At 40.7% G+C, this 27,097-nt stretch overlaps 1 protein-coding gene across 3 annotated transcripts in view; it reads right to left on the bottom strand.

Annotated features, from left to right (window-relative positions):
- Positions 1-657: 657 nt before the first annotated feature.
- Positions 658-27,097, bottom strand: part of HMG20A (high mobility group 20A) — a 78,306-nt gene continuing 51,866 nt past the window's right edge. For 2 of the 3 annotated variants that reach the window (XM_008055428.2, XM_021711042.1), the window contains 8 exons: positions 22,212-22,359; positions 18,593-18,805; positions 14,622-14,754; positions 13,631-13,662; positions 7,873-7,948; positions 6,953-7,168; positions 6,042-6,184; positions 658-2,043 (listed from right to left, as the gene is read on the bottom strand). In XM_008055428.2, coding sequence (XP_008053619.1) covers positions 6,048-6,184; positions 6,953-7,168; positions 7,873-7,948; positions 13,631-13,662; positions 14,622-14,754; positions 18,593-18,805; positions 22,212-22,359 — 955 coding nt within the window. In that variant the 3' untranslated portion in view covers positions 658-2,043; positions 6,042-6,047. Of the gene's footprint in view, positions 2,044-6,041; positions 6,185-6,952; positions 7,169-7,872; positions 7,949-13,630; positions 13,663-14,621; positions 14,755-18,592; positions 18,806-22,211; positions 22,360-25,884; positions 25,890-27,097 lie in introns of all 3 variants that reach the window. The other variant, XM_021711035.1, reaches the window with a different exon arrangement.

Genomic DNA, 27,097 nt, shown 5'->3' with positions numbered 1-27,097 from the left:
CTAGGTTGACAGCAACAGATCACAATGGAGTCTTACTCTAAAGAATCGCCAAGGGCTGGTAGATGGGTTTCAGTGCATGGACATCTGATGTGTGTTCACACAGACATTTAAAAGATGTACTTTTTTCCTTTGGGCTAACGATGAAAACAGGAAAGGCAATGCTGAGAAGATAGCACGGTGCAACATTGTGATAGGGGCTTCTGTCCTCCATCCTGGCTTACAGGCACGTTGTGAGAGGGCCACATGCTTGTCTGCCTGCCTGCAGTGGCCTGGGGCCCAGATGATGTGCTCTGTATGCTCTGCTTTGGTTCCAAAGATCTCAGTTACAACCTTTTAGCCTTGTGCTCCAGAATATCAAAACCACCACAACAAAAACCAACCAACTAACCAAGTAACAAACCCTGAGGTAAGAATCAGAACCCCTCTTTCCTTCTGCTGGTTTTTTTTTTTAGTTGGAGTCTTACTCTGTCGATCGGGTTGGAGTGCAGTGGCATGCTCATGGTCACCGCAGCCTTGACCTGCTGGGTTCAGGTGATCACGCCTCGGTTTTTCAAGTAGCTGGAACTACAGGCACATGCCAAAAAAATAATTTTTTGATATACTGTAGAGATGAGGTCTCACCAAGTTGCCCAGGCTGGTCACGAACCTGTGGGCTCAGGCAATCCTCTCACCTCAGCCTCCCAAAGTGCTGAGATTATAGGCATGAGCCACTGCGCCTGGCCTCCTTCTGCTGTTAAAAGAACCATAAGCTGCCAGGCGCAGGGCTTGAGTGTAGGAGTTGGAGGCTATAGTGTGCCATGACTGTGCCTGTGAATAGCTGCTGTACTCCAGATTGGGCAACATAGCGAGAACCCATATCTAAATAAAAAACAAAACAAAACAAATAAAAATCAGAAAGCTCTTTTCACCTTTGCTATTAAAAAAAAACACTAAAGGGGAAGAATAATCTATGTCTTTTTCACATAGATTCAGCAGATGGCTACAGAAAAAAGATGAAGTTCATGAGAATTTTTCTATGCCGGTTCTGTGAGATCAAGAGACGCTTTCTGAATGATGCGTCTACTTATCTAAATCCATGAATCGCTATACCTATAGGAGGCAGGGACTCCTGTTTTCACTTATGATAGACTTCGGGCTTTCTTTCAGTACCAAATGAGAAGTGACTCTTTCCCTTTCTCCTCTGTTTGCCAATGACCTTTCCCTCAGCAAAAATGAGCCACAAGACACTGCCAACAGATGGAACAGAAGAGCCTTGCTGGGGCTGGGACACTGTGTCTGTGCAAGAGCACTGCTTAGGAAACAGCAGGCAGAGCCAGGGAGGAAGGAAAGAGCATTCTCCTTCAGGGCAGACTCACAAAGCCACACCGAGGGCTGGCACCCACTGAGCGCCCTGTGGAGTGGGAAACACAGCCTGGCTCTGCAGGGCACTGTCAACAAGAAGCTCCTTTTTTTGGAGTCACAGTGGGGCAACGATGGGAGAAGACTGGGCCTGTCCAATGAGAGGAGCTCTCCTTCAGAATCCTGCTGAGCAGCAAAGCCCAGAGGTCAGAAGACAAGAGATGGATAAAGTGGTGGGGGCCAAGTAAGCAAAAACAACCCCCGAAGGCATTAAAGAAAGTGACAGCGAGGTAAGACAACTGTAGCTCTGCTGATAAAAGGGTCCAATGGAAATTGAAATCCAACAATGAGAAGTCTTCCTTTCTGCAATGGCAGATGCCAGCCTCAGGGTCGCTCAGACAGCTCAGAAGAGTCGCAGATCCACATGAACAGAAATGGAAACGACGGGAAGCCGAAGGCCTGGGAGAGCAGCTGCACACTGTCAAAGCTCCACACGGGACAGTTTCACAGGGCGCTCTCACACATGCTCCATGCAGCAACCTGCCGTTGTGCCCTGGGGTGAAGGCCTCATACTCCCTGGGACTTCTTTCACAAGCAAAGGGATCTCTCTTCTCAGACCCTTCTCAGCTCAGTTCAAATTTCCATGGATGGCTTCTCATTCCTCACAAGCAAAAACACTTACACAACACCCTGGAGCGCAAAGACCTGGAGAATTAGGGAAACAAACAGGACACTGAAAAGGTAAGTACTGATCAGAAGGGGTTAGGGGTGGATTAAACAAGTGGTTTTTTTCCATAAGGGTTAAGGTGAGGAACAAGTATGTGTCGACTAAAGCACCCCTAAAGGTGCAAGAAGGCAGCCTCACTTAGATGCTCTAGATCACATTTCTATGGGACATACTGCCCAGCTCCAGCTCAGCAACACTAGGCTGCAGGAAAACCATCAGCTAACGAGGAGAGTAACTAGCTCTCAGGGACAGGTTTGATGAGGGAAAATTAGTTCCCTACTTTAGTACAAAGAATGTGTGGTCAATCAAAACCAGTTTTCTTCAAGTATCAATCTAAGGATATCTGCACACATAGAAATGTACTGTGTGCATATGATCAAATTTTCTCACATTGATAAAAATAGGATCACAGAAGATTTACTTTTCAAATCTCAAACAGCCAAATATTGATTACTGGTTCAAGTGAAATTAGGCACATATATAAATTTTAATGGTTTACCGTAGTCACCTCTTAACCAAAAATCACTACCTCCCAGTTCCTCCCAGCTCCTCTTGTCTCTAAGTACTACTTACCCCCAAGAAAGGTGACAGCTGGGGTAATCTTCTGCTGTACATACATAAAAATCATTTTTAAAATGGGCTAAAACTTGGCTGGGTGTAGTGGCTCATACCTGTAATCCCAGTACTTTGGGAGACTGAAGCAAGAAAATTGCTTTAGCCCAGGAGTTTCAGACCTGCCTGGAAAACAGCTAAATCCCACCTCTGTAAAAATAAAAAAATAAGACAAGTGTGGTGGTGTACACCTGCAGTCCCAGCTACTTGGAAGGCTGAGGTAAGAAGGATCACCCGAGCCCAGGAAGTTGAGGCTGCGGTGAGCTGTGATCGAGTCATTGAACCCAATCCTAGGCAGACAGAGTGAGATCGCCTCAATTCAAAAATAAAAAAATAAAATAAAAAATACAATGGACTGCAATTCTGTAACATAATTACTAGACAGAAATTTTTTTCTACTATTTGCTTCCTATTTACTGTGGTGCTCTATTCCAAGACCTTTCGGTGCGTTCTCCTTCCTCCTATCCACCCTTCCTTACAGCAATGTTTTTGAATGAGAGTTTAGATCTCTGTGTTCTAGTCCTGGATTCTGTACTCATCTACTCAGGTATTTTCAGGCAAGACATGTCACCTCTTTGCGATGCAGTTTCTTCGTGTGTAAAATGCTGGATTTCTAAAGGATGCTTCCACCAGCTCTAATCTACTCCTTTAAAACTTGTAGACCACTAGCTTCCCTTCACTGATGGGCTCCTGACAGTGGATGAAACCTTTGCCAAACTAGTCACAGTAATTAATTGCACCATGAGTGCTGGGGACATCAGGCTTAGCTGTCTGTACATATTTGTAGAATGAGGCCAAGCCAGTATTAATCACAGTCTTTGTCATTGTTTCCTATGACAGTTTTGGAGTGTGTGGGGAACTATCTATTCTTAGTTATGTTTGCATGGCTAGCCTGTAAAAATCACTGATAGTACTAGTAATGTAACAGTTCACACTCAGGTATTTTTTTCCAAGGGCAAAATATTTGTAGGTTAAAATCATGAATAACAGCCAGGCTCCGTGGCTCAGCCTGTAATTCCGCGCCTTTGGGAGGCTGAGGTGAGTGGATTGCCTGAGCCCGCGGGTTCGAGACCCGTCTGGGCAACTTGGCAAGACCTCATCTCTACAATAAATCAAAAATTTATTTATGCGTGGTAGTGCGCGCCTGTAGTTCCAGCTACTTGGAAGGCCGAGGCGGAAGGATCGTCAGAGCCCAGCAGGTCGAGGCTGCGGTGGCTGGGAGTGGCCACTGCACTCCAGTCTAGGCGACAGAGTGAGACTCCAACTCAAAAAAAAAAAAAAATCATGGATAGCGTTAATATTTTAGGTTTTCAAAGATGCCTCAGAAAGCAGATACTACAGTTTATAACTTAAGATGAGCAAGGCTTTAGGAGAATCTTACTGGCAAAATGCTCAAAATGGAAAAGCACTTTTGGCTCAATACTTGCATTAACTGCCCTCTACCTGTGTGAGGAGACACCATGTTATCAATTACCGCTTTCTTTCACAATCTTCCACACTGTTTCTCCAAGCTCCCTCTTTTCAAGCCAACACGAATGCTAATTGAAAACACTGTGTGAAAACGAGAAGGATGATGAGCTCCTGGAAATCCCAGGCCTAGGTTGACAAGCTGTTCCCTTCATAAGCTGCAGCAGTAATGCCACTTCTTTATTCTGCAGGGAGTCCAGCCATCTCTTAGAAGTGCGGTTTGTTCCATCTGGCTACTCACTAGAAGGACAGTAATCCTTTCCTCATCAGAGCATGGCTGAGGCAAAATAATATAATGAATTGCCTTACACAATGACCATCCAAGGGCATGCCCAAGAAGGATAAAGACTTCTGTCCTTGTCTTTTGCCAGCAGATGTTGCCTCATTAGATAAAGAATCATGGGTTTTATTCTTATACATGTTGCTTCAAGTTCAAGTCAAGCTATAATATGATTATGTGTGTAATATGGATGTGCTCATGGGACAGAGAAAGATTCAAACCCATGACCAGCCATTCTAAGAAACATAGTCTGCAGTTGACTTGTCTTATTTATTTATATTAGAGACAGGGTCTCACTCTATTGTCCAGGCTGGAGTGCAGTGGCACAATCACAGCTCATTGCAGCCTTGAATTCCTGAGCTCAATCAACCTTCCAGCCTCAACCTCCCAAGTAGCTGGGTCTATAGATGTGTGCCATCACAGTTGGCTAATTTTTAAATCTTTTGTAGAGATGGAATCATGCTGTGTTTCCCAGGCTGGTCTTGAACTCTTGGGCTCAAGCACTCCTTCTGCACTAGCCTCCCAAAGTGCTGGGATGACAGGGGTGAGCCTCCGTGCCTGGCTAACTCTTGCTTTAGTATCTACATATGCTCATCTCACCATATGGTCCAACCCTAAAATTTCCAAACAGTTTATATGTCTACAAGTATGAACTAACTTAATAGATCAAAGGGCTGCCAATTTTGTGGGATGGCATACTAAAAAGGCACCCTATCTCTAGGAATGTGAAAGAACAAATACCACTTCCATTTAATAAATGATTATCTGATGGATGATCATTAGTACCAAAAAGTTTGCATGGGTAGATCCCTTTTGGAAATGTACTTTTTCTCCTCTAAATAATGGAGCATGCACTACTGCTCATTTGCTGAGTATGTTGTTAAAAGCTTATTTTCTCTCTCTTTTTTGCTTCTTGGGAGTTTATTTTTTAATCTATCAAAGCCAGGTCATTAACTGTCCCATTAGTCTACATCAATATTTAACACAACTCATTCTACTACTGAGCAGTGAATGAAAAAGCTTCCTACTTGTGTAGGCTCACATACATACAATGTCTCACTAACTACTTCTAAATTATCATTAGTATTTTCCAGAGAAAAGGAAGACTAAAAATTGAGTGATATTTATTTGCTCTGAGTGCTGTTTTGGGGGTGATTTTCCCTAAGTTTCCCACTCACTTTTCAAAACCCTTTGGGAGACGAATGGCCAAGAATACAGCTAATAAGTGACAAAGCTAGAACTGAGATCTAACTACAAAAACCATGCTCTTTCCATTAAATCATTCTGAAGCATTCATGAGAAAAAAAAACTGTTTTGATTTCATTTTCTCTTCTTTTTCTTTTTGTAGAGACCGGGTCTCGCTGTGTTTCCAAGACTGGACTCAAAATCTTGGGCTCAAGCAATCCTCCCACCTCAGCCTTCCAAGTAGCTGGGACAACAGTAATTCTGTTTCTTAATATTACTTACTAAGTTTAACAACCATACAGGAATCTTAACCAAGTCTTCAACTCACTCATTCGGTGTAATTCCAGGGTTTTGGTAGTATTTATAAAGACTGATGACATCTTACTTTTGATGACATGCTGGCATTTAAGTATCCTATCAGTAAGCACTCACCATTCCCTAACGATCAAGCCTGTTCACAACTTCTCGAACCGTAGCTATGAAGCTTTCATTGTCTTGGGGATTAGCTAAAATAATACTGTGCAGTCTGTTCATATATGAGTCAATGGTGTCCACTGTAGGTGTCTCTCCACTTCCTGAAGTGAGATAAGAGAGAAGGTAAGAAAGTCCTTCTAACATTACTTGCTAAGTTTAACAACCATGCAGGAATCTTAACCAAGTCTACTAAATTGAACAACCATGCAGGAATCTTAACCAGGTTAGGGTTAGGGTTGGGTTAAGGTTAGGGTTACAAGGTAAGAAAGTCCTCCCCACTCAGGTCAATGAAAATAGTTCCAAGATATTGTGACTCTAAAGTGGTCTGCTCCACAGAGCAGATTTTAATTTTAAAGGAGAAACTTTTAGACCTCAAAGAAATAAAATTAATCCACATACTCTAAATAAACAGATGGGCTATATAATTGCTGTACAGCATATGAGTAGCTGCTTGTAACAGAAGGTTAGACACTCCCAGTTTTCTGCTGTGACTAGCCTCAAAATGAAAGAGTGCATAAGAAATCCTAGTGTTTGTTTTCTCTTCCTTTCCATTAAAACAAAAACAAATACAAAGAAAGCAAACATAAATGACAGAAAGCACTCTCTTCAGGATTTATTACTTAGTTTCCATTGTTCTGAGTATCAAATTAAGCTTAATAGGAAGGAAAATAGATTACATTAAAATATAATCGGACAAAAATGTAGAGTCTGAAATTTTGGATGACATTAGCCAACGCTGATGTTTCATCACGGGACCTACAGAAAACCTGTGGGGGAACAACTCCGTTCAGCCTCCCACCGAACACGACATAAGCAGCACCCCTCCCCCGCCACCCTCGCCACCAGAAGCTCAGGCAGGATGCCATTACCAGGCAAGGGCATGCCGGCAAAGCTGCTGGTCAACACCTGCCGCAGGGTCTCCAGGTGCTGCTGCAGGACTGTGTTGCGGCTGCGTTCCTGGATCACATCCACCTCTAGCTTTTCCACTGCTGTGCGCATGCTCTCCACGTGCTTTTGCAGGGCCGCATTCCTCTCCTCGAACTCCATGTTGGATTTGCGTAGCTGGCGGAGCTCTGCCTCCCGAGCTGAGGACGCACACCCCACAGAACATATGCAGCACTAGAAGCAGTCTCTTAGGGGTCCCAGAGGCTCTTACTGGGAAGTTCTGCTTAGATGCCTCCAATTTAGCTACCCCACCTCGTATTCCTATTCTCATTATGGTATTCCAGACAGCAATTTCAGCAATGAAATGCCTGGCTCCCCAGAGCTATTTTAATTCTTAAAGCCAGTCATATTCCATACATAAGACTGTAATGAACAGCTGCAATTCCCAGCATTTTTTTTGTTTGCTTTTGCTTTTTAAAGTTGTGCAATGAGAAGCCTGAGGGACTTTTGCAAGAAATCCCGGGAGAACACCCAGGCTCAGTTGTAGGTACCCATTTCTTCCTACAATGAGATCAGCCTTGCTCTTATGTACTTTATATTTTGAACTTCCATGTAAGCTTTCATTTTTACAAGGGTTCCAGGCTAAGAGTCTGAAAGCAAATGAATTAATAATTTACATTTATTGCCTTTGATCCAGATACCAATGAAACTTTTTTGGCTGATTTTCCTTCACTGGTCTTTGAGTAGCTACCTTTACCACAGTGAAACAGAAGCAGTTACTCTTTTTCTAGATTAGTCCTAAGGAGGGATATCACTACCACTGTTTTTAAGCAATGAATTCCTCTTGAGGACTAAATCCCCCGTCAGAAACCCCAGGAACACAAAAAGAAACTTCAGTAATCACCTTTGCTGTGGTTCAGGAATTCCTCTGTAAATATAGGGATGTCAAAAACAGACCGTTCCTTTACCTCTGTTTCTTTCTGTGAACCAAGAGTAACAAAACGGTTAATTCTTAAACAGAAGCTAAATTAATAACTGCCTGAAGGCATAAAGATCATGTCTTCCTTAAAAAAAGAGTGGGGCGAACAGGAATCAATCTAGGTGAGTCTGTGATAGAAATGTATTCACTTTTTCATTGGAATCCAATTTTCTTAGAGCTCAAGCAGGTTGAATATTCAGTTCTCCCAGGTGCACAACTGCTGTGCAGTGAGAAACCTTAAAACAAACCTACATTCTCTAATGCAGACTCTGAAGACGTTTCTTAGCTTTGTGTTCTAAATAGTTAAATGTATACAGTTGTGAAAGTGATTGAGGCAGGAACTGAGAGTGTTTTTTTCAGTCACTTATGTTGGTCATGCATGTAAAATGCTCTCTGACATAGGATTATACCATTTAAATTTCCAGAGTGGACAATAAGAATTTTAAGCAGATAATTATGATATTCCAGTGGTATTTCAATTTATTTATGAGAGGCAGCCTATTTTGGGGGCTCTTTAAGACTTTCTTCAGACATAGAAAAAAACCAAACAAATAAAACCAAGAAGTCAGAAATAACCAGGCTCAAAAAATGAGAAAGCTAAGGATTATGTGAGATAGAAAAGAATAACAAAGTCTCAAATTAATTCACCAAGAAGCCATTAAAAATAAAAAAGTCTCTCAAAACCACTGCAAAATATATTTCACAATGATCCTTGAGAATACAGTCAATAATTCAAGATGCTTTGGCTGTCTTTTCTACAATGAATTTGAAGTTGAAAGCATTATGAATATCAATTATAAGTGTTTTGGCATAGTGTTCAAAAATCTTACATAACATTAGATGGTAAAGAGAACGGCAGGAAGACAGAACTGAAGATATTGCTGGTGAAATCTGAAGATCCCAAAACCTTTATAAAATGAAAAACATGGCCGGGCTCGGTGGCTCAGCCTGTAATCCCGCGCCTTTGGGAGGCTGAGGTGAGTGAATTGCCTGAGCCGGCGGGTTCGAGACCCGCCTGGGCAGCGAGACCTCATCTCTACAATCAATCAAAAAATCAGCTGGGCATGGTGGCGCATGCCTGTAATTCCAGCTATTCGGAAGGCTGAGGCGGAAGGATCGCCGGAGCCCAGCAGGCCGAGGCTGCGGTGGCCGGGAGCGGCCACTGCACTCCAGTCTGGGCGACAGAGTGAGACTCCAACTCAAAAAAAAAAAAAACAAAAAAAAACAAAAAAAAAAGAAAAACAGTAAACAAAATACCTAGAAATTATTCCTCTAAAAACATGTTGAAAGCTAGAGATAGAATGTATCTCCCCTACTCTTGTCACCACTAGTTTCTTTTTTTTTTTAATCTTTGAACACAAAAATGATTTGGTGCCCAGTAGAAAAGCCAAGCAGTTAACAGCCTACTAGAGAATTTTGCTAGCCAAGCTCCTGTTTACATTCTGGTATTTGCCTGGGGAGGGGCTGGGCTGTGCCAACTGCCTCAAGGCAGACACTTAAGATGGAAGCCTGAAAAACTATTTACCTGAGGAAAATCTCAGAGCACTTAATTTCTACCCTATCGTTTCCCTCTTAAAGAAGGAAAGCAGTTTCTCAGAGCAATTTAAATAAATAAAATTGTCATTTAAAGTTTCAAGTTTCAATGTGCAAAACTCCACCTCGAGCCAATTCCTAGTGGATTTCAATGAGAACTAATATATGGGCAAGCAAGGCTGGTTCCAGAAGGGATCTCATCCATACTTTGCAGTAGCTTCCTCTCGACACTGCTGGCTTACCACATATGCTTTAACTCTGTTACCTGGCTGCTGCAGGAAAACAAACTTCTGACACATAACACCAACACGTGCAAGGCGTAAGTCCACAAATGACGGAGGATCAAGTTATAGGACTCTATCATCCTCCCTGGTTCAGTCTCCTTAACTGCAGTTACATGAGATCAGTTACCTAGCTAAATGTCTCAATAGCTGCCAGTTAGATGGATAAGTGGAGATGCTTGGCTCCTATTACCATGGTACAAAGAGCCCTCTCCAAGGTCTTGACTCTCCTCAGACTGGTAATTCTGTTCTCTTCTTTGCCAGAGCAGTCCAAACCAAGCTAATTATGTAAGGGCACAGGACAGCACCACATAGATGCATTAACACACTGCCCCTTGGTACAGATTCTTAGAGCGCAAAATAAGAAACATTAAAGCAATTAAATGAAACTGTTCAGTCTCTGAAAGGCAACAGAGAAATTCTACTTAATGGAAGAGTGGTAATAAAAACCATCAGCGCTCTTCCATTACTGAGTGCATTACTCGGCATGGAGAGTATCCTCCTGGGGGCTTGGATGTACTTAAGCTGCTCCAAGGATCGCTCAAGGGATTAAAATCATAAGGATTTGATTACCTCTTCATTGGGAAGGGTCTAATTTGTTCAGGCTGAGTGTCATTTTGTCATTTCTCATAAATTAAAGGAGAAACAGAATTATTGTTTCCATCTTAGTTCTCACATGAGAGGTAGACACTGTCTTGAGCATCATACAAGCTGACTCCTGGGTCTAGTGGGCTGGCTTTTGATTTGAGAGGGGCAAGACTACTTTTCACTTTGCTTTTTCATTCTATATATTGAGTGGAGGTTAAGTGAACAGAGGTCCTTTTGAACTGCACCTAGTTTGCTGTGATCTAGGCTCAGGGCCAGCATTTCAGAGAGTGTGACATGCTTCTCTCAAGAGCCCTTGACTTTGGGGAATGCTCTTAATCCTGTGTACCAGGCTGAAGTGGCCCACTGCTATGCAGAATGGCTTTCAAGGCAGCATTGCTTTAGCTCTAATATGCACTCTCCAGGACCTGCCTTGGTAACAGTGTCTTAGGGATCCAAGTTCCAGTTAGGGATACAATAGGTTTCCTTACTATACATAAGCCAAATAATTTCTGTTTTAACTGGCAACACATTTTGCTGACATCTAAGGCAACCAGGCCCATTTTAACTTTCAACACTGTGTAGTTTATGTTACATAGCATGGCGCTGTGCTGCCAAGAATGCTAGACTGTGATACAGAAGGCGTAGGGTGCAGTCACACTTCTGCATGTAATTCAAGTCAGTGACTCTGGGAAAGTTCTTTCATATCCTAGGCAAGTCACTTTCCTCACTGGCAAGATGAGGCAGTCAGCTGAGAGGATCTCAGAGGTCTTAGCATTCTGAGATGAGCTCAAGACTATTCTATTACATTCCTCCTCTTACTCCTCATAGGATAAGTCAAGGGAAATAAGTATGTATTTAGCGTCTATGATGTTTAGACACTTCACAAATACCTGCTCTTTTATTAACTTAATCATACTACTATTTGAGCCCTTTTACCCACTCTGAGATGCCCCCACAAAGCCTGAATCTTCTTTAAGACCTGATTCAATTCTCCCTTTCCACGGGCTCCCTCTGTGGATGGTTTTCACCCACAGTGCTTTTTCTATCTTTCTGAACTCCCACTATAATAAGAAGCTATATATACACAAAAATTACTGGATAACGGTGTTTAAAAACAGTCTTAAAACTTTTAAACCAGTTCTTTTATATTATAATTGTTCTAAAAATTACCGTTTAGGAAATATATTATTCAATGAAAAATGAAAACTGATAAAAGGTTGTAGTTGGGCCAACAACCTTACTAAGATAGCTTTATCCTGATGTGGGCACACCAACACACAGATTTACAGACCCCTAGAGAAACTTCTGCTAGCTCTCCACCTACCCATTCCTTTTTTGGGGGTGCTGCTTAATGTGTATCTAATCCTGAAGCAGAGAAATCACACAGAGACTCATTCCTTTTTGCAACTCATAGAAGATATAGAAATTCATATCATACTAATGATATTTTAATAAATAGCTTCATTTTTAAAAATCACCAGCAGCAGTTTCTATGACAGACTAAAGTCACTATATCTTTACGGATTCCAAGTGTCAACTTTACTGAAGACAAACATGTCACATATAGTTTGGCCAGTGAAATCCATAGTGATGAAAAGAGTAACTAATTGACTATAAAATGTGAGATCTAATGTTTCAGATTACTGTCCAAATTCTCTTTTGTAGCCATTAAGGACAGAGAAGCAAAATTAGTGAAAAAAACTATGGAAGATTTCATGATATTTGTGGCTGGGCACACAGATGAAGGAAGGGAGAAATATGTAATCATACAAGTGTCGGGTAATATAGAAAGCTCACAGAATTACTCATTATGATTTGAAATACAAAGTATAATACAAAATTTCTCCAGTAAAAGGTATTCATAACATTTTATCCTAATTAAAGCACAGACATGTCACATATAACCACATATTTAGGGTTTATTTGAATATAATGCCAATATTTGCTATGCTTCTCACTTTTTAATTTATGGATGGAAATACATCTGTTTGACCTCTGAATCTGACTCTTTTCTCTTTTTTGAAAGGCACCAACATCAAATTAGGTATGAGAACTATAACCTTAAGATAATTATTTCAAAGAAATGATTTCCTTGATTTAGTAAAAAACCAAATACATGTAAAATAACACATCAGAAAATTCTTTTTGCTCAAATTCCCACTGTTATTTCAAGTCAACTTTGAATGGATTTTTGTATAAAAATTATTATTTATGGAATACCTCCTTCATGCAAAGTCATCATGCTAGGTGGCATGGGACTGGAAACAAAGATAAAAACTAGACTGAGTGCCCTCAAAGAGATTACAACTAAAGAGTGAATAACAGGGACACCTGAACACCCTCAACACCAGGCCAGATCAGCTACGTGCATAAGAGAAGCACAGAGAGACCTGAGGGCTAAAGGAAGATTAGGAAACAAGAAAGCTTGAAAGAAGAAATGGAATTTGAAATCATCATTTGATGGGTGCCTTGAATTTTGAGAAGCAGAAATAGAATGGGAGAGGTGAAAGAAACGTGTGAGGAAGATAAAGTCTTCTTATGAAAGGAATAATATGAGCACAGGCAGAAGGCAGAGAATGGGGGGGGGGTGCCTGGAAGACAATGGGTAGTAGAGATTGTTAAGTATATAAAGATCTCTGGGGGGAAATGGGAGTTAAGGTATTTGGAATGAGAAGTTGGGACTTAATTACAGAAGATCCCAACTGCTGAGTCTGGATGTGATGCGGTAAGCAATGAGGAGTCATTGCATGTTTTCAACCACAAATTATATTTGTTTGACAACCATCTATTAACCACAGGCTACATATACTTAAAGCTCTCTATGCCGAACAGCCATATACACAGGCCTGAATCCTATACACATGTCACTTGTGCTCTATTCACACCGTAGTTGAACAGTTCGTTTTAACCAAATACTGTATTCTTTAAATAGCAACTTTTTTGAGTCAGACAAAAGTATCTGGTAATGATAAACCATGGTCAAGTCATAGCTTTCAGCTGGTTCTTATTTCTGTACCTTTTTCCTAATTCCAGTTATCTTTGGCATTGAAGGCCAATAAAATTCTTGGACTACAGGAAAGGATTGGGGTTAGGATAAACAAGGACAGACACACAACATAAGTGTCTGCCATATGCTAAGAACCCTGAGCTAAAGCAACTCACTAAATCTGAATTATAGGATAGGAAATACACTGTCATTCATTTAAAAAAAATCCAATAGCATTTCAAATGGCAACATTATTATAAATATATATATGATATGTAGACAGATGGCTAATTACCTCATGATCATGAGTGGCCTGCCGGGCTGCATCTAAAAATATGAAAGAATAAAAGAACATTAAATTAAAAAACAAACAATAACAAAACCCAAGTATATGACTGTGCCAAACTATAAAACCTGCTGGAATCTGCAGACTCATACAACATATGATTATTTTCCTTAAGGCTTTATTAATCAGTCAGTCAACAAGAGTTAAAGGAAACTGTATATCTACAGAGTACATAATTAGGCACTCAAGAAGCAACAGATACAGTACTTACCTTTAGGGGAACAGGGTGGACAGGAAACATACACCAAGGACTGTTTGTACAACATTATAGTTTTAGCATGCTAGATGCCCAAGCGTGGAGAAGACGCAATGGCTAAGAAACAACAGACTAGTTGTGGGTGGTACTTCTTTGGCAGTGTTTCCTGAAGAAGAGGAACTTGAAGCAACACTTGTGAGAGTGTGATGAACACTTTTAACAGAGAACAGCAGATCCATGAAGACAGAGATCTTGTCTTTCTCGTTCACTGTTGCATTCTTAATGCCAGAAGAGAACCTGATATCTAATAGAAGCTACTCAGTACATGTATTTTGAATGCATAAGTACATGAACAGGTGGATAAATGAATAAATGAAAAGGAAGATCAATGGAGGTTGGAAAAAACAGCACATGAAAAGCTTAGAGGCGTTAAAGGCAAGTCAGTTATGTAGTTTACTGAACAGACTTGTTTACAGACAGAGAAAACTGGGAATTAGGAAAAGAAAGGCAAACAACTAATAGAGGTCTTGGAGAACAAGCCAAATTATTAATAATAGATATGGATACTCAATTGAAATCTCTAAATGAGAGCAATATGATTTTAATAAAATTTCAAAATGATGCTTGTAATTGAATATAGAATAACAGAAACACATCTTTTATAGTTATCACTTTAACAGTTGGCTTTATGACACTGCATCACACACGACAAATTCCAGATGCATTTGCTTCTGGTTCTGATACCTTGCCTATGAGATTTGCCTTTCTGACGGTCCTGGGTTTTTCTGCTGAAGACCTTGTAGGCTTCAGTTTTCTGATACTGCTCCAGTTCTTTCATGTAACGCTCCTTATCTCTGTCTGCTTCATCAAGGTAGCGCTAGCAAAGAAATGCAGAATTATTTTCAGGAAACTGAGATCTTATTTAGATAAAATATCAGTTACCTATTTGTAAAAAATAGAGGACAATTAGAACATGAAAACAAAAGGATAAAGAAATATGCTTTAAGGGAGAATGAGAAAAAGAAATAGGTGATTCTGACTTTTTAGCCTATTTATTGCCTTTTCTAACTTAATGAAGACAAGTTCTACTGAGATCATTCTTATAAAAAATTCATGAAGCTGATCACAGTTACTCCTCTAACCCTATAGATAGAACTCCACATGCCCACTGGAGTTCTCAGGAGGGCTGCACACCACATAGGCACACTTAGTCTTCCCAGAGGAAGAAATAGAATATTACTTTGTTTCTCTACCCCCAGCCCATTTTGAGGGAATGACCTCACACATCAATTGGACCTTTAAGAGTCAGAAGAGTGGAGCACTAAAGCTGGGAGACACAAAGAGCATAAAAAGAATGACCTCATCCTATGGACCTAAAAATGGACCACTTTGAGACTGCCTATATCTACATGCTTTGATTGCTTTGTGCTATTAATTATTTAAACAAAGTTTATTGATTTACCCAGATTATTTTGTTTAATGTCTTGTCTTTTTCATCCATCAAATCAAGTATAAGAAAGTACAAAAATACTGCTTCTAAATGAAGAGAAACCAGGTCAGAAATTATGTTAAAAACCTTGTCCCACACAAGAGCCAGATGTAGGGGACACTCAACTGGCCAAATTCTGGGACAATTTAAGCATTAAAATAATTAAGTACTGTAATAAATTATAAACCACTGAAATAAATTCATACCAACAACAATAGATAGAATTTCAATTATTAAATACCATGCCAATAATAAACAGACAGCAAACAAACACATAAATGAGGGGAGGGGAGGGCTCCTGCTTAGATTAGAATGCTGCAGGCCAACTGGTAAATGTGAAGGGAGTGCTCAGTCGGAAAAATCTTCATGTTGCAACCATAATGATAAAGATTAGATCTGGCAAAAACCATCAATTTGATGCTAAATCCAGGGGAAAATTTTGATGTGGAACAGGCTATTTGCATGTCCTTAAACTATCCCCCCATAGACTGCTTATTAGTGATAAAGGAGAATTTAAAACAATTAATGGTTAAGCAAAATTAACATTACCAGTGAGGAGTAAAAAGACACTGTGTGCCTGATACGTGATACTCCGAGAAGGACATACCACTACCTACGTAGTACTCTGTCTGAGAATGCATAACCTCAACCTAATCACAAGGAAACATCAGACAAATACACAATGAGGAATGTTCTGTTAAAAGTAAAAGAAGGGGAGAAAGAGAAGGGGGTTGAGTTCTTAAAAAATATCAATGTTATAAAAGACAGACATGGAATAGCAATATTCAAGAAGTTGAATAAATCTGACTATTAGACATAAAACCTGACTCTAGACTGGAATCCACATTGCAGGGGGAAAATGTTATAAGGAATGATGTTAGGTCAACATATTAATGGTAAAGTACCATGTTAATATAAAATGATGAAGTTGATAACTGTACTATGGTTTTTTAAGAGAATATTCCTATTCCTAGGAAATACACACTGAAATATTCAGGGATAAAGAGCCATGGTGTATGTAACTTACTCTCAAATGATTAAAAAAAAATTTGTGTGTTAGGCCCACAAATGTGAGTGTATGTGCAGGTGTGTATGAGAGAAAGAAAGATTGTGCAAAAGTATGAATGCATATGCAAACAGAGAAACAGAATAAAATGTGTTAACAACAGGTGGATCGGTGTCTGGATGTTCTTTGTACTATTTTTGTTTGTAACTTTTTGTACATATGAATTATTTTTAAATAAAAAGTTATAAAAACAAAAACAAAATACTAGTCCTACATAACTAACAGTGGTTAGTTACTTTTGCTTTTTTGTTTATATACTTCTATATTTTCTGAAAACAATCTGAAAAATAAGCATGCATTAATTTAAAATAAAGAGGGCCAGGCGCAGTGGCTCATGCCTGTAATCCCAGAACTTTGGGAGGTTGAGGTAGGAGGACTGCTTGAGCTCAGGAGTTCAAGACCAGCCTGGGGAACACAGTAAGACCTTGGCTCTACAAGAAATACAAAAACTAGCTGGTATGGTAGCATGTGTCTGTAGTACCAGCTTCTCTGGAGACTGAGGAAGGACTGCTTGAGCCTTGGAGGTAGAGGCTGTGGTGAGTTGGGATAGTACCACTGTACTCCAACCTGGGCGACAGAGTGAGACCATGTCTCAAAAGTAAATCAATAAATAAAAAGAGAAAGAAAGAAGGAGAAGAAAAATATAAAAGAGTAGCCTAGTACGTATAGCTTACTATCCTTTTATACAGTAGAGCCAAAACAATGGATGATATCCACTGTTTTCTACTAGCTTGCTACTACAAATACAGAGCTTCAAGTTGCAACTTAATCTGACCTCTTTGAAAATTTCTGAATTCATTTAATTCCCAAGAGAGTATTTTTCAATTTGGTTTTAGTCTGTCTGGAATCTTTTTTTTGAGTTGGAGTCTCACTCTGTCGCCCAGACTGGAGTGCAGTGGCTGCTCCTGGCCACCGCAGCCTCGACCTGCTGGGCTCCGACGATCCTTCCACCTCAGCCTTCCAAGTAGCCGGAATTACAGGCATGCGCTACCATGCCCGGCTGATTTTTTGATTTATTGTAGAGATGAGGTCTCGCTGCCCAGGCGGGTCTCGAACCGGCGGGCTCAGGCAATCCACTCACCTCAGCCTCCCAAAGGCACGGGATTACAGGCTGAGCCACCGAGCCTGGCTTGGAATCTTTTTAAAAGAGTGTAAGTCATAAAAGGGTATAAGACATAAAAGAAATATAGATATCTTTCAGATGCTGGGAGCTTTTAACCCAAAGCAACTCCCGCAATCATGCCCAATCACTCTGTTTTAGTGGCATTTCAACCAGCTCATGGCTATCCTGTCCTTAATTCTTCTCAGATCTCTCTAACAAATGGATTAATTTCAGTCTGGCAAATGGGTGAGCATCTGTCTTAGAGGAGAGAGAATTCAAGTAGTTCTTGTTTTATTTTCCATAGTAGGTTAATTTGCCATAACTCTAGTTAAAAAAATTTATTATAGCAGTAAAATATTTTTCTTAGAAATATTTTGTGGGCTGGGCTTGGTGGTTCCGTCTGTAATCCCAGCACTTTGGGAGGCTAAGGCGAATGGATTGCCTGAGCCCGTGGGTTTGAGACCTACCTGGGCAACTTGGCGAGACCTCATCTCTACAATAAATAAAAAATTAGCTGGTGTGGTAGCACATGCCTGTAGTTTAGGCTACTTGGAGGGCTGAGGCAGAAGGATCGCTGGAGCCCAGGAGGTCAAGGCTGTGGTGGCCAGAAACGTGCCACTGCACTCCAGTCTGGGCGACAGAGTGAGACTCCAACTCAAAAAAATAAAAAAAATTAAAAAATCATATATATATAACTGCAGAATTTTAACAATTTTTTCTCACTTAGTTTATAACTTTTTTATCTTGGTGGAATACATTATTTGATACATTTCTTAATACTGAATCACTTAAAAAAATCTTATGTGAACTCTCAGCACATAAATAAAAGTGGAGCTGCTTTGGTTAAGGGGAGCCCTAGACTCCCTCCTGCTCACATCCCCACGGCAAACCCTGAAACAGTTTACAAATCTTTAAGTTACAGAAGAGAGCTATTCTGGTCTCCTAGGTACTGTAAGGAAATTGAAGAGTCAACTATCCAACCTCTTTGCTTTTCTTACAGAAGTTATTTTTGAGATATAATCAACACCAAACAAAGGATCAGGAATAAGAACAGTTACCTGCTTTTCCTCAGGAGGCAGTTTACTCCATTCATTGCCTAACATTCTTGTAATTTCTGGAAATGGGACTTCTGGTCTCTTAGCCCGAAGCTGTTCTCGACGCTCATTCATGAACCGAACATATCCTGTGAGGGGGGATTTGGGTGCATTGCTGTCTCGAAGAGGTTTCTTCCGCTTTCTTCCTTTAGACCACCCTCCTCGTTTACTTCTTTGCTACAAAACAAAACAAAATTAAAAAACCAAAACCAAACAACTATCCCTCAAAATAACCCAACAATAACAATAATAAACAACAACAAAAAAAAACAGGATAAGAGTTGCATTTTCCGATGGGTAAGACCCTGGATGTTCAAAGCTATCTGAATCTGTCATAGGTACAAACGGCTATAATGCAGTTTTCAGGAAGGGACTCCAGATGGTTCACTTGCAGACCCTTTTATGTACCGTACTACAAATGGTTGTACTAAAGGGCTATTTCGGGCTAATCTCAACATATGAGAATAAGGGATGCCATGATCACTCAAGCTTTGACCTTCATATGCACTTAACAGGTCCTGATTCCTGACAAGGGAATATTCTATATGAGAAATACAGCAGCACACAAAGCCCTAGGCCAGGGAGGCAGATATTGTCACAGTAGGTCAGATTAAGATGCTGTCACATGCACTGGGTAAAAGGAGAGACAAGCTGTAGCACAGGGATTAAAAATAATTCATGAAGGGTATATCTCACTGATAACACTCAAAAACGAGTTTATTTTCCATAGCAGAAAACATACGGATTTTAAAATTAATAACTAAGTCTCAGAAAAAATTTCAGTAAATATAATATATCCAAAATGAAGACTACTTCTTTGGCTTGATAATTTGTTTCTTAAGATGTATATTTTGTAGTCAGAGGTCTTTATGTGTTGTGTCATTAGATAAATCAAATGATGAAAACATCCCTAAAAAAAAAAAAACCCCAAAGACCTGAGATTTCACTGATGTTTTACCATAGCCTTTTTTTTCTTTGGTCCTTTAAATGACATGTAAGGTACATCATGTTTTTGCTTCATAATTCTACAAATACATATGGCCTATCAGTTAATGTTTTATGGATATGAAAATTCTTATTTCAGATAAGAAATAAAAGGGAATGAAAACAACTAAATACTAATTATAGTATTCCACTCCTTCAATTACATATAAAATGGCATGATTATTAACCATTGGGAAAATGGTATACTTGTTGGATTTTTTTCAAACTTAGTAACATTAAGACTACCAAAAATTTTAAGATGTTTAAGAAGCTTTAATCACCATTATAATCTTTAAAACTGTCAACAGGATAGATGAAAAAATTAGCTCTTTATAATTGAGAAGACAAAAATCAACGGTGGTACTCTTTTCTGGCTGAAAAAAAAAGGTGCCATGACTGGGGATGATGGCTCATGCCTGGAATTCCAGCACTTTAGAAAGTCAAGGAGAGAGGCTTGCTTAAGGCCAGGAGTTTGAGACCAGTCTGGGCAACATAGCAAGATTAGGACTTCAAATACAATGTTGAACAAGAGGGGTGAGAGTGGGCAGCCTTGTCTTGTTCCGGTTTTCTGGGGAAATGCTTCCAGTTTCTGTCCATTTAGCAATATGCTGGCTGTGTATTATTGTAGATGGTGCTTAATATTTTGTAATATGTTCCTTCTATGCTTAGGTGTTTGAGGGTTTTTATTAAGAAGGGATGCTAGATTTTATCAAAAGCCTTTTCTGCATCTAATGATATAATCATGTGGTTCTTGTTTTTGTATCTGTTGATGTATTTAATTACATTCATGGTCTTGCGGGTGTTGAACCAGCCCTGCATCCTGAGGATGAAGCCTACTTGGTCATGATGAATGATTTTTGAGACATGTTGTTGGATTTGGTTTGCAAACTAGTTCGTTTGACCTCCATGGAAAACAGTGTGCAATTTCTAAAAGAATTAGAAATTGACTTTTCATATGATCCAACAATCCCCTTACTGGGAATATACCTGGAGGATCTCAAATCATTCTACAAAAAAGATACCTGCACATGCATGTTTATTGCAGCACTATTCACAATAGCAAAAACATGGAACCAACCGTGATGCCCATCAAAACTGGACTGGATAAAAAAAATGTGGTACATATATACAATAGAATATTACACAGCCATAAAGAAGGACAAAATTATAGACTTCACAGCAACTTGGATGGATTCAGAGTCTATCATACTCAGTGATCTATCACAGAAACAAAGAAGAGATTACCACATATTCTCACTCATAAGCAGACCTTAAACATTTACCATAATACTATAAGGGATTGGCAGTAGCAGGGTACTACCAGGGTGGGGTCTCGGAGGAGGTAACACAACATCAATAAGGGTAACTGTTCTCAAACCAGACAAAGTAGGGACCAAAGGGAGGCCCAAACTTTACTTGTACAATGCCCACTTATATACCTAATCCTGAATTGTACCCCATATCTTTATTATTTATTTATTTATTTATTTTTATTTTTTTGAGTTGGAGTCTCACTCTGTCACCCAGACTGGAGAGCAGTGGCTGCTCCCAGCCACCGCAGCCTCGACTTGCTGGGCTACGGTAATCCTTCCGCCTCAGCATTCCAAGTAGGTGGAACTACAGGCACGAGCTACCACGCCTGGCTAATTTTTGATTTATTGTAGAGATGCAGTCTTGCCAAGTTGCCTAGGTGAGTCTCGAACCCGCGGGCTCAGGCAATCCACTCACCTCAGCCTCCCAAAGGCACGGGATTACAGGCTGAGCCACCGAGCCCAGCTGTACCCCATATCTTTAAAATAAAATACAAGCCGGGTTCAGTGGCTCAGCCTGTAATCCCGTGCCTCGGGAGGCTGAGGTGAGTGGATTGCCTGAGCCCGCGGGTTTGAGACCCGTCTGGGCAACTTGGCGAGACCTCATCTCTATAATAAAAATAAAAAATCAGCTGTGCGTGGTAGCGCGTGCCTGTAATTCCGGTTACTCGGAAGGCTGAGGCGGAAGGATCGCCGGAGCCCAGCAGGTCGAGGCTGCGGTGGCCGGGAGCGGTCACTGCACTCCAGTCTGCGTGACAGAGTGAGACTCCAACTCAAAAAAAAAAAAATAAAATAAAATTTAAAAAAATAAAATAAATAAAATAAAATACAAAAAATAAAAATAAAATAAAATAGAAAAAAATAGTCATCAGGCCATATGGAACCTTTGTGTAAGTTAGAGAAAGTTGTTTCTGTGGGAAGGTAAAGGACTTAGTAAGTGGTATGAATCCTTTGGGCACACAGGGCTCCATGCAGCAAGGCCTGATGAGCAGAGTGTGGCCCTGAACAAGGGCATGTGCACTTTTTATTAATTACTTGTTAAGGGTTAAATCAGTCACTCATTCAACAAGCATCTGTTGGGCATTTAATATGAGGTAGGTAAAAGAGTTACCTATCTCTATGCCATTAAAACCATTAATGTGGTTATATGTAACACAAGAAATACAAAACAGAAAATTTTCCAGGTATCAGTCTAAGAATGTGAGAAGGCCAGAGGAACACCTTACTCGACATTTCCCTTGCTGATGCTTCTTCAGAAGCTTTGGAGGACAGTAAAATAAGGCACTCACCTCATCCTCATGCCTCTGTTCAGTGCCTTCTGCTGTATTTGAAGACTCATTCTGAAGCAACTGACCTTGGGCAAGATCTTCCACAAATTCTGGATTGTTGGTAGATGATGTAGTGCCACTACTGTATGGAACCTCTGGGTGGGTTAATCTGAGTAACGGGCAGAAGTGTAAAATTTCAGCATTAACAGTATAAAGAACTCCTCCTATTTACCAAGGTTCTGCCAGCAAAGGCAATGCCAGTCCTTGAATTAATTCTCTCACTACAATCTGTATAAATGAGATTGTCCATAGAAGTTACAAAGTGTCCAAAAATGGTTTCAGTGTTTGACTGAACAAGACAAATTCCATGAAGTCTCCTACCAAAAACTATAATCTTTTTTCAAAAAAATGATCTCTCCCCTCAACATAGATTTCGTTTATTAGCTCTGCACATGCAACAGTCTGACTTTTACGTGCTACCTTTCAAGTATCTCCAATGCAATGGGAAAACACTATTAATGGAAAAAGTGAATAGAAATGGGAGTTGTGGAAGCCGTTTGCCACCTATCACAAAAGAGTGAGTTCTTTTTTTTTTGAGTTGGAGTCTCACTCTGTCACCAAGACTGGAGTGCAGTGGCCGCTCCCGGTCACCGCAGCCTCGACCTGCTGGGCTCCAGCGATCCTTCCGCCTCAGCCTTCCGAGTAGCTGGAACTACAGGTGTGTCTACCATGCCTGGCTAATTATTTATTTATTGTAGGGATGAGGTCTTGCCAAGTTGCCCAGGCGGGTCTCGAGGGATTACAGGCTGAGCCACCGAGCCTAGCTAAGAGTGAGTTCTTAACAGGGTGTAAAAAATATATCTTATGAGCCGGGCTCGGTGGCTCAGCCTGTAATCCCTCGAGACCCGCCTGGGCAACTTGGTGAGACCTCATCTCTACAATAAATCAAAAAATCAGCCGGGCGTGGTAGCGCATGCCTGTAATTCCGGCTACTTGGAAGGCTGAGATGGAAGGATCGCTGGAGCCCAGCAGGTCGAGGCTGCGGTGGCCAGGAGCGGCCACTGCACTCCAGTCTGGGCGACAGAGTGAGACTCCAACTCAAAAAAAAAAAAAAGTCTTATGGTGCATTCCATAGGCTATTTCTTCTTGGATTATAGTATTTATTGTCAAACAGATCATCTAAGTTCAGATACAAATATAAATAAATCAGACAGATATACTTATTTCCTGCTCCCACTATTCTGTTCCAGATTAGTTAGCAAACCAGATTTCATCCTTCTGTAAAGGGAACCACACGAAGGTACAGATGATGGAGAGTCTTAGTCTGACTCTACCACATGTGGATAAAGAATGGACGAAAAGGCAACAACAGGTGCTAGGGAGTTTTTGTTTTGTTTTCAGAGGAGGAAAAGAGTTGGGAAGGTAAGAGTAGCAGAAGGACGGATAATAGAGTAATATTCAGTCATTTTTCTGAAAGAATACATACCCCACAGGGCAATAATTACAATGCATTGTGAGTACAAAAATAGAGGTTTGTAAAAAGTGTCATAGAGGCATGGTATGATGAGTTTTATAAGTATGGAAAGGATATTAAGAAAGATTTTACGCCGGGCTCGGTGGCTCAGCCTGTAATCCCGCGCCTTTGGGAGGCTGAGGTGAGTGGATTGCCTGAGCCCGCAGGTTCGAGACCCGCCCTGGGCAACTTGGCAAGACCTCATCTCTACAATAAATCAAAAAATTAGCCGGGCATGGTAGCGCGCGCCTGTAGTTCCAGCTCCTCGGAAGGCTGAGGTGGAAGGATTGCCAGAGCCCAGCAGGTCGAGGCTACAGTGGCCAGGAGTGGCCACTGCACTCCAGTCTGGGCGACAGAGTGAGACTCCAACTCAGGAAAAAAAAAAAAAAAAAAAAGAGACAAGGGTACACAGGATGGAGAGTAGGAAGAAAGGCTAAGATGTTACAAGATGGAATGGGAAGAACTGAATGACTGATTGTAAATAGAAGGGAGAAGAAGAGGAGTCGAAGGTAATTCTGAGGCTTCCAAAATAGTGATTATGTACTTAACATTAACCAAGGTAAGAAAGGGTATGTGTGGTATGTGTGTGTGTGTGTATGTGCTCACGTCTGAAATGATAGATGAGAAAATGGGAAGTTTGAAACGCAAGTAGCATAATTAAGTGGAAATGTCCCACAGACAGGTGGAAACATGCCCAAGAGAACAGAAGTGAAGGAAAGGCATGATAGATTTGAGAGGCATCAGTCTATGAAGTAATGGCCAGTGCTGATATTCTCCAGAAAGACAGTGAAAAAAAAAGTCAGGATAGAACTTTGCTGAACCAACATCATTTTAGGAGCAAGTGTTAGAAAAGCTGGGAAAGAAGATTGAGGAAGGTATTGAGAGACAGGAGAATGCTCTTGCAGAGGTCACAGCAGACTTTTAAGAAGCAAGGGTTACTCGAGTAAAAAGCTGAAACTGTCATCTAAGATAGGCTAAAAAGTATCTGCTAAATTTGAAGACCTGAAGGTAGCCAGCAATTTTGGGAAGTATAGTTTTAGTGGAATTATGGGAATAAATACCACATTATGGACTGAGAAATGAACAAAAACAGAAGCAGACTGTCCTAGGAAAGAAAGAAACTATACTTTTCAACCCTTTCTAGGAAACATAACAGACTATTTTAAGCAGGAGGTTCCTATGTTTTTAAGGTCTTTTAAAAAAGGAATAAAAGAAGCTATGAAATCAATGCCAGTCATATTCTCTGAAAAGATGTACCATCAGAGATCGTTTGATCTCAGCAGTGTTATTTTCCAAATATTTCAATCATTTTGGATGTGTTAGGCAACTTGTTATTTCACTGTCATTCTCATTTCAAATGTGCTATCAATTTTTAAGTTACTAACTCTAATACGTTCTTATTTCAGTAAAATATGAGAACTAGGTTTGGGAAAGTACCAATCCCATGAATCCCTGACTGGAGTGGTCAGGAATCAGAAGGGAGTGGTCAAAGGCATCACATGCCTTCCTGATGACAAGTTGCATAAAGACTGAAAAAAAAAAGGCTCTTTTGTACCATAAGTGAATCGTCTGTGCTCCTAGTTAAAGCCAATAATCCTTCCATTTAAACTCTGGTTCCTGTACCCTCTTGCCTACTCAAGGACAGGTTTTCAGGAATTCTGCTCTCTCTGGCAACACCAATTCTTTCCTCTCTACAGGATCAACCTAATCAGCATATAAGCATGATATTAGTTCTCTTATCCTAAAATAAAACAAAATGACACACAAAAAATAAAAACCATGTACTCAATCCTACTTCTAGTTAACTAGGCCCTCATTTTCCTCTTTTCCTTTATAGCAAAACTCCTGGAAATAACTTATTTATACTTATTGACTTCAATTTTTCCCTTCCCATTCTCTCTTAAACCCACTCCAAAGCAGACACATGACCTCCATGCTAATTCCAATGTCATTTCTCAGCCCTCATCTTACCTGATGTAGCAGAAGCATCTGACATAGTCGATCTTTTCCCCTCCTTTGAAATGCCTTTTTTACTTGGTTTCCAGGACCCCTCACTGCTCTGGGTTTTCTGCTACCTTTGAAGCGACTCACTTTAGTCTCTGTTGACTCTTTTCTGCCTGACTTCTAAATGCTGGAGTATCTCTTCCATCTACACCAGACTCATTTCTTTGGTGATCTCACCCAGTCTCATGGCTTTAAACATTAGCTATATGCTGATAACTCCCAACTTTCTCTTTCTAGTCTAAGTCTCCTTGAACAGCAGAACTTGATATCAAATTGCCTATCTGACATCTCCGCTTAGATATCCAGTAAGCATCTCCCATTAAAATTTCCAAAGCTGAGCTCCTATAATTCCTTCCCATACTGTTCAGCTTCCCCACCTAAGTTAATGGCAACTCTATCCTTCTAGCTGCTTAGGCGAAAACTTTGGAGTTGTCTTTGACAGTTTTTCTCTCCTTTCTTACACTACCCATCTGGTCTTTCAGGCAAATGGGGTACACCCTCAAAATGTAATCAGAATTCTATGCTTCTCATGACCCTCCCATTCCCCTTCCTTATCTTTGAAACACCCTCCATAGAGGTTTTTGCTCCCACTACTCCAACAAAACTACTCTTTTTTTTTTTAAGTTGGAGTCTCACTCTGTCGCCCAGACTGGAGTGCAGTGGCCGCTTCCAGCCACCGTAGCCTCGACCTGCTGGGCTCCGGTGATCCTTCTACCTCAGCCTTCCAAGTAGCTGGAATTACAGGCATGCACTACCACGCCTGGCTGATTTTTTGATTTATTGTAGAGATGAGGTCTCGCTGCCCAGGCGAGTCTCAAACCCACGGGCTCAGGCAATCCACTCACCTCAGCCTCCCAAAGGCATAGGATTACAGGCTGAGCCACCGAGCCCAGCTAAAACTACTCTTGTCCAAGTCACCAGTGATGTTCCTCAGGTCACCATTGAGCTCCTGAATTACTTCAAGAGCCCTAACTGGTCTCCTTGTTCAAGGTCATGCTCCCTTCACTCTGCCCTTGACACAACAGTCAGAAGGGCCTGATTTAAACACAAGTCGACAATATTCTGCTCGAAACCTTCCTGTGTATTCCCATTTTGTACTGAGAGTAAAAGTTAAAGGGTTTATTGACCTTTAAAGTCCTATATGATCTAGTCTCTTATTACTCAAAGGGTGGGCCTCGTACCAGCAGCACTGATGTTATCTGGGAGCTTGTTAGAAATGTAGACTTAGCCGGGCTCGGTGGCTTGGCCTGTAATCCTGTGCTTTGGGAGGCTGAGGTGAGTAGATTACCTGAGCCCGTGGGTTCGAGACCTGTCTGGGCACTTGACTTGGTGAGACCTCATCTCTACAAAAAATCAAAAAAAATGTTTTTTTTTTTGAGTTGGAGTCTCA

This window comes from Carlito syrichta, unplaced genomic scaffold (assembly GCF_000164805.1).
Source record: "Carlito syrichta isolate Samal-C Ts95f unplaced genomic scaffold, Tarsius_syrichta-2.0.1 Scaffold81549, whole genome shotgun sequence".
NCBI lineage: Eukaryota > Metazoa > Chordata > Mammalia > Primates > Tarsiidae > Carlito > Carlito syrichta.
Note: the sequence above shows the minus strand (reverse complement) of the source record. Positions and strands in the feature narration are given on the sequence as shown.